The sequence below is a fragment of the Echinops telfairi genome, unplaced genomic scaffold (genome assembly GCF_000313985.2).
Source record: "Echinops telfairi isolate 266 unplaced genomic scaffold, ASM31398v2 ScPeMD7_7416;HRSCAF=8454, whole genome shotgun sequence".
Classification (NCBI taxonomy): Eukaryota; Metazoa; Chordata; class Mammalia; order Afrosoricida; family Tenrecidae; genus Echinops; species Echinops telfairi.
The window spans coordinates 173,649-181,550 of NW_022111316.1; the positions used below are offsets into that span (position 1 = coordinate 173,649).

The 7,902-nt window shown below is 55.3% G+C and overlaps 1 protein-coding gene across 1 annotated transcript in view; it reads right to left on the reverse strand.

Moving 5' to 3' along the window:
* Positions 1 to 7,614, reverse strand: part of BEST1 (bestrophin 1) — a 13,253-nt gene extending 5,639 nt beyond the window's left edge. Inside the window, exons 1-6 of the mRNA XM_004715053.1 lie at positions 7,463 to 7,614; positions 6,283 to 6,377; positions 5,532 to 5,765; positions 4,742 to 4,896; positions 4,317 to 4,394; positions 3,268 to 3,420 (exon numbers count right to left, since the gene is read on the reverse strand). Of these exons, the coding sequence (XP_004715110.1) occupies positions 3,268 to 3,420; positions 4,317 to 4,394; positions 4,742 to 4,896; positions 5,532 to 5,765; positions 6,283 to 6,377; positions 7,463 to 7,614 (867 nt within the window). The remainder of the gene's footprint in view (positions 1 to 3,267; positions 3,421 to 4,316; positions 4,395 to 4,741; positions 4,897 to 5,531; positions 5,766 to 6,282; positions 6,378 to 7,462) is intronic.
* Positions 7,615 to 7,902: the final 288 nt, after the last annotated feature.

The following is a 7,902-nucleotide window of genomic DNA, read 5'->3' on the forward strand; positions in this document are numbered from 1 at the left end:
TTCATTGCCCTCGTCATTCTCAAAACATTTGCTCTCCACTTAAGAAGCCCCCCAGCATCGGGTCCTCATTTTTTCCCCTCTCTCCCCCTCCCCCGCACCTCATACTCTTATTGATTGATTGATTCTCTTACTCATATACTCACACTTTTATTTATACATTGCCTTCTAAGGAATGTAATGCTAAGGGCTGCCTGGGTTTCAGGGAGGTCCAGGCAGGAAGCTTCCTCTGCACTCATCTCTGATAGGTGACAAATCCCTGCAGAGGTGCCAAGGGTCCAGGGGACACCTTGCAGGTCTGGGGCACCATTGGAGAGTGTCAAACAGCAAGGGGCAGGATCGGTTTGATGGGTAAAAAGATACAAGATCACTGGGGCAGGGAGAGGCCAGGCTGTGTGGGTGGGATGCAGACAGGAGGGAGAGATGGCAACACCCCCAGGCCCACATCCCCACACTCCCAAACAGTAACAGAAGATGAGCAGAGAGGGGAGAGGTGGGGAGGGATGGAGTGAGGACAAGCAGAGAGGACCGTTGCTCAGTCTGCCAGGGACGGTACTAGATGTGGATAGGAGTGAACCACCTCCCCAACACACCCCTGCGTGACACAAAGGGGTGCCTTCCAGAGGGGTGGGGGTCAGCTAACCTCAGGGCTTGACTGGTCAGAGAACCACACTCAGGGCCGGCCCCCACGTCAGAGGCACGCTGCTCCTTCTAGTTTGGGAGGCTGTGATCTTTACAGAAGCCTGTCAGCAGGGCTTACTTCTGCGGCACCCTTGGGTGGGTTCCATCTGCCAACCTCTAGGTTAGCTATCACGGAAAAACCCCAGCACCCTCTCCCCCTTCCTGGGACAGTCTGTTTGTCAGTTGCTTTTTGGTTGATACCGGCTCGTGGCAACCCCACATGTGCAGGCATTCAAGGCTGTGATCCTTGGGAAGTGGAGGGCCAGGCCTCTTTCGGGGCGCCTCTGGATAGGTTTGAAGTGGGCACCTCATCATCGAGCGCTTCATTGGCTGTGCCACCCAGGAATTCCCTTGACTACATAAACTCCCTGCCTTAGAGTCCATGTCCACTCCCACCAACACCCTCTAGTCTCTGAGGCAGCAAATCTTGACGGGAGCAGACAGCCTCATCTTTCTCCTGCAGGGCTGCTGGTGGGTTTGAACCACTGACCTTATAGGTAGCCATCTAAGGCTTACGTGACAGCAATACATGGCTCCTTCTCCCTTTGCTGAAGAGGGGGGCCCACTGCAGGACCTGCCTCTGTCTCTCTCAGCCCAGGCCTTTCCCTCGTTCAGGGCAAATCCGTGAGGAATGTTCTCTTGAGGGGCCACCGAACAGTCTGACAGGCAGAGGGTCTCCTAAGTTTCCGGCCTGGGGCAGGGGCGGGGACAGGGCTGGGGATCAGACACCAGCCTCAAGCAAGGGCCCCTCTCCTCTTTGAGTCTCTGTTTCTTCATATTGGAAAGCACAGAAGAAAGTCTGGACTAGAAGCATTGACACCCTTCCAGGGTCCAGCCCCTTCCCTCCGCATCTGAGACCCCGTCTTTTCTGGCTGATGTTGGAACAGAACAAGGGAATGGTTTAAAATTAGGAAAGGTGTGTGTCTGGGTTGCATCTTCTCACCATACTTATTCAGAGAAGCTGGATTATGTGAAAAAGAATGCATCGTCAGGATTAGAGGATCATTAACAACTTGCGATGTGCAGATGATACGGCCTTGGTTGCTGAACGTGTGGGGAACTTGAGGCACTGGCTGATCAAGGTCAAGGATCGCAGCCTTCAGGAGGGCTTACGACTCAATGTAAAGACCACCAAAATCTCCCCCATGAAATCATGACCCCAATTCTACCTTACACATCCGGCCAGACCAGAGCATGTACACTGGTACAGATAAGAGCCTGAAACATAGGGAATCCAGGATAGCTAAACCCCTCAGGACCAATAATGAGAGGTAACTATACCAGGAGGGGAAGGTGAAGGTATGGGGAACCGATCACAATGAGCGATATATTACCCCCTCCCAGTGGGTCGAACAACAGAAAAGTGGGTGAAGGGAAACCTCAGTCAGTGTAAGACATGGGGAAAAAAATTATCAAAGGTTTATGAAGGAGGGAGGGTGGGGGAAGGGGGTAAATGAGCTGATACCAAGGGCTCAAGTAGAAAGAAAATGTTTTGAAAATAACAATGGCAACCTATATACAAATGGGCTTGACACAATGGATGGATGGATTGTGATAAGAGCTGTAAGAACCCCCAATAAAATCATTTAAAGAAAAAAAAATCCACGATATGCAGATGACACAACCCTTGCTTGCTGAAGGTGAGGAGGACTTGAGGCGCTGGCTGATCAAGGTCAAGGATTTCAGCCTTCAGGAGGGCTTACAACTCAATGTAAAGACCAAAATCAAGACATTTTGGAAGCAGCAGTCACGAGATCAAATGATGCATTGCTTTGGGTCAATCCGCTGCACATGACCTCTTTTAAGTATTGAAGGGCAAGAATGGTACTATGAGGACTAAGGTGGACCTGCCCCAAGCCATGGTCCTTCCAATTGCCCTCACCTGCATGTGAAAGTCGGACATCGGCTAAGGAAAGTGGAAGAACAGCCCATGCATTAGAATGCTGGCGATGGCAAAGAATGTTCCAAGTACCATGGACTGCCAGCAGAAGAACCAAATCTGTCCGGGAAGAAGTCCAGCCAGAAGGGGCCTTAGAAACGCGGAGGGCGAGAATTTGGCTCACATACTGAGACCAGTCCCTGGAGAAAAACCATCATGCCTGCTAAAGTAGAGGGACAGCAATAAAGAGGAAGCCCCTCAGCCAGCTGCATGGACACAGTGGCTTCAACATAAGAACAACTGTGAGGATGGCCCAGGATCGGGTTGTGTTTCCCAGCGGGAGCCACGATGAGTCGGAACCGGCTCGATGGCCCCTAACATTCCTGGCTGTCAACGTTGTGCGAGGGGCACCGCAGAAGATGCATCTGACTGTGAACCGCAAGGTCATGGGTTCAACCCCAGGAGCCCCTCCTCAGGAGCGAAATGAGACCATCTACTTCCTTAAAGATGAACCCTCTCAGATACCTGATGACACAGTTCTAGTCTGTCCTAAGGGTCACAGACCACTCAACGGCAGTAGGTTTCTTCTGGCCGTCCATCCTCCACCCCCACTCCTCTCGCCCCTGGGCAGCTGCTGGCCGTGCCCCCTCTGGCCTTACCCCCAGGCCAGTGCAGCCCAGCCCAGCCCGGCCTCTGCCCAAGAGCCTCACCTTCAGCCAGCCTGCGTAGAAGAAGAACTGCAGGAATGTGAACACAGGCACATAGAGGTCCAGCTCGTGGCCAGGGTAGGCCTTGGTTGGGTCTAGAAACTGACGCCCGATCAGGCAGGCCACAAAGAAGCTGTAGACGGCCACCGTCACCACCTGGCAGGAAGAAGAGGAGGCAGGGGCAGCGAGCGTGGTGGGAAGCTGACGTCAGAATCCCCCCCTGGCCGGGATTAACAGCCTTGGGCTCCCTCTCACACTCAGGGCACCTTGGCTCTCTGTCATCTCCTCCATCAAATGGGAGTTGATCAGGCCATCTCAGTGGGGCTGGATGCAACCAGACCCCAGAAGCCGGAGAAGCCACAGAGAGACCCCTGCCAGCACTGAGATGCTTACAACGCCACTGGACCCAAAGACTTTCTACCCACTGGCTTGTGATCATCCTGCATTTGGCTCCATTGCATGTGTTTCGTGAGTCTGAAGAGGACTTTAGAGATTAGGATCGGACATATGGGCTAATATTAGACTTACGGGCTTGGACTGGACTGGGTTGGGATGTTTTCTTGATGTTCAATTCCTCCTGTGTATAAACCTTTCCCTTATATACATATGCATGTTTATGAATCTGTTTCTCTAGTCTACCCGGACTAACACATTATGGTACCATGGGAGTGGGGTACTGGAGAAACAAATCATAAGGATGGAAAGTAGATGTTTGACCTCTGCCCTTGATAGTGTTCCTCTTTGGCTACCCAGAAGTCAGGTATGTCCTTGCAGTTTACTGAGTTGTTTTCTGGAAACAATATGGGAAGTTAAAGTCTTGATTACTTTGTTTTGATGCTGTCTTTGCTTATTCCTGTATGAAATAGCAAAAATGAATGTTGGACTTATGGCCTGGCTCTGGACTGGGTTGGGATGTTTTCTCAATGTTCAATTCCTCTTGAATATAAAACTCTTTCTTATACATATATGTGCATTCGTGGATTTGTTTCCCTAGTCTACCCAGACTAACACAATATGGTACCAAAGGGACATCTCTGTGGACACATCCTCACCTGCGTGTAGACCAACGGCACACTGATCCAGTCATAGGCATAGAGTTGTGCACACTGTGAGCGTAAGAAGTTCATCTCCTATCGAGACAGAAGGGAGGGCTCATCTCAGACCACCACCTGCCCTCCCAGGCTCCGCGCGCTAGCTCATCCCAGGTGCCAGGGCCTGGTGCTCACCGTCCTGCCGGCCTGTGCGGCCCTGGGCAGCTTCCTTAACCTTTCTGTACCCCCAAAAGGAACCAGTATCTCAGGGGCCCACGCAGAGCGGGAACGGGAGGAAACTTTGCGTGCAAGGGTGGGAAACGCAGTTGAAAAAGACCCTAGAACCCCTGGCAGGCTCCGGGAAGCTCCTCAGATCCTCGGGCCACCCTTCCCAACCCGCCAACAACCGTCCCCTGTAGGTTGGGGTGGGGTAGGGAGAGGCTCACATTCAGCAGGCTCTGGAGCAGCACCGTGTCCCGGATGCGACCATCTCTCCAGGCCTTGACGGACAGGTTAGCGAACCACACCCAGGGCACCCAGAACTTGTTGTGCGCTCCTTCCAGGCTTTCTAAGAGCTGGTGTTCCGCGGGTGTCATAAAGCCTGCGGGGTGTGGCCGCGAGGGTAATGGGGAGTCCACTGGGACCTCCAGTCCCTCGGTCATCTTCTTTCCAGCACCCAGTCTGCCGGCTGGGGCAGACCGAGCACTGGGAGAGGTCTGCCTAATTTGGGGGGGGCAGCTCAGGCTGAGGAGCTCCGGTGTAGTGGTTACGCTTTGGGCTACTAACCACAAGGTGAGGTGTTTGACACCATCAGCTACTCCATAGGAGAAAGGCGAGGCTGTCTACTTCTGTAAAGGGCTACAGTCACACAAACTCACAGGGGCAGTTCTACGCAGCCCATCGGGTCGCTAGGAGTCAGAATCAACCGGCTGGCAGGGTTGTTTATGTTGTATTTTTTGAGGTCAGGCAGAGCCCAGGGCGAAGAAACCAGAGGTGGCAGATGGCCAGGCTGGAAACGGGAGAGAGCGGGGGAAGGGCCACCGCGGCAGTGCCCGCCACTCCCCGTAGCCTTTGTCCTGGCCTCAAACGCCAGCCCTCCGAGGGTGGGTGCCTGTCCCGCCCACTTCCGGACACCTGACTCAGCCTCGCCCAATCCGGATGCCAGGGTTCGGCCCCGCCCTGGCTCCACCCACCGTCGAGCGGGCCCCGCCCCTCCCCTCCCGACGCCCCGCCCACCTGCTTGCACCAGGTGCCGCGTGCTGGGGAAGCGCTTGTAGACGGCGGCGCTGACGCTGCGCAGGATGAGCACGCTGGCCAGGTTGGCGTAGCGGATGAGCGTGCGCCGCAGCAGCCGCCCGTGCTCGTCCTTACCCTCGACCACGCTGGACACCAGGTTCATGAGACGGTCGGGCCACGGCAGGCTCTCGTACTGGTTCCACCAGCGAGTCACCACCAGCGTCACGTAGAAGCCTGGGCAGGAGGGACCCGGGGCGAGGCTGCGGCCAGAACCCAGCGTCCCCGGAGGCGCCTCGCTTTCCCCAGCTTCAAGCCCCAACCCTGGAAGGCCTCGCCTGGAGACGCCATCATCTCCAAGCTTCTCTTGCCCAGGCCGTCCTGCCTCCCCTCCTGCTCAGAGACCCTGAGAACCCCCTCCTGGGACCACTCGCAGAAAAGAGGTCTGCAGTGCCATTGGCGGGTCGTCCTTCTTGGTGTCTAACTTCAGTCCCTCTAGCTGCAGTCTCCATGGGTTCCTGAATTGGCCTTCACCCCCTAGTTCCTGGTGCCCCACCGAGGACCACGCCAGAGACCTTGAGACCAGAAAGGAGCAAAGGAGCAGAGGCTTAAGGAGGAGGGGGGGCGGGGTATTGCACGCAGACTGAAGACAAGGGGGAGCCAGCGATGCCACCACAAAAAGAAGAGGGACAATAGGGGAGATATCAGTGGCTCTTCCTCTTGAAGTTGAGGGCCCCTGGGAAGGAGAGCTCACCCAGCACAAAGGATATGGGGATGAGTTGGATGGAGCCCTCGCAGTACAGAACCATCTTCTCAAACAGCAGCTGCTGCTCATTTGTGAGGGCCAGCCTGGGAGGCAGGTAGAGACAGATGCATGTTCACTGTGAGGGGCTGCCCGGGGCTGTGCCCTGGCCAGCTAGCTAAGGTTCCCAGGTGGGCTGCCTCTGCTGCCTGGAATCCTCCCCACTCTCCCACTACCACCACCTGAGCTGGGCCCGCTCTCTGGCAACCAGGACCCCAGAGGGACTCCCCGCTGGTCTGCACTGGGAGAGGCCCCCTGTATTGGCTTCCGGTGAGGAGAGTCCTAGAGCTGACCACTAGGAGAGATGTAGAAAAGAAAGTCCTGGGGAAAGAATCTGGTGTAAACGCCCCTGACCTTGCTGACTCATGGCAACTCCAGGGGGTTCCAGAGGAAAACTGCCCCATAGGGCTCTCTCGGCAGTAATCTTGTGTTTGCGGGTGTGGTTTTTAGCTTTTTACTTTTATTAGCAGTGATTTTTAGGGAGGAGGCAGATCATCAAGCCTTTCTGGGTGGGTTTGAACCTGCAACCTTTATGCTAGTAGATGAGTGCAGCCCATCAGGCAGTGTTGACTCAACATGGTGGAGGGGAGGGGGGTATTGTTGTTTGACCATTTTGAATGCTCAGAGGGACAAAGGAGCTTGGTGGAGGAATGGATTATGCATTGGGCTGCTAACCTCAAGGTGAGCAGTTTGAAACCACCAGCCACCCCGAGAAAAAAAACGAAGAGGCCTTCTATTCAGTCTCAAAAGCAGGGTCCCTGTGAGTCAGGGTCGACTCCATGGCAACGAGTTTGGGTTGTTTTTATGGGTGGGGGGTGGGGAGGGGGAGAGACAATGGTTTAAAGGCAGATGAAAGCCTGGAGTTTGATCTTTAATAAACATAAGATGTGGGCCTGGGCGCCTCCCTGAGGCCACGTGGGGGATTCCCGGGGAACAGCTAAGGCCTGGGCCTGAGGCCCTCCCAGCCTGGGTTGAGAGGCCCTCTTCAGTATGATTCCTTGTCCACGGTCCCCTCCAGGCTGGCCAGCTAGGGGCTCAGCTTAGGCCACTGGTGCCTGGGTCCTCAGGCTGAGTGGGAGGCTCCTCCGGGGAGCTCAGTGCCCCCCACCCCAGCCCCAGCCCCCACCCGCACCTGTAGATGAGGCGAATAGAGTAGTAGCAGAGCAGGAAGATGAGGAATTCGCCATAGAGCAGCTTGTAGATGCTGCCCCGCCAGCATAGCAGCAGTCGGGAGAAGGAGCCCAGGTGGGCATTCGCCACTTTGCTTGTGTACGTGACAGTCATGGCCAGGCTCTGGGATGCCAGCAGGTGGGCCTGGGTCCTGGGGTCAGACATACAAGGATGCTGATGAGGGGCTGGGAGGAGGAGCCTTGATCAGAGGCAATCTGAGGCTCAGTGACCATAGCCAGGCCCTCTCCTGCTCTGGGGCTTGTCTCCCCTGTCTGGACCTGGGGAGTGGGCTGCAGTGGTCATGAAGACCATCCTGCTTTGACCACCTGTGGGAAGTGGCCACCCAGGGACCGGCTACCAACAGCCTTGGCCAGGAGTATTTAGCTACCAGTTGTTGATGAG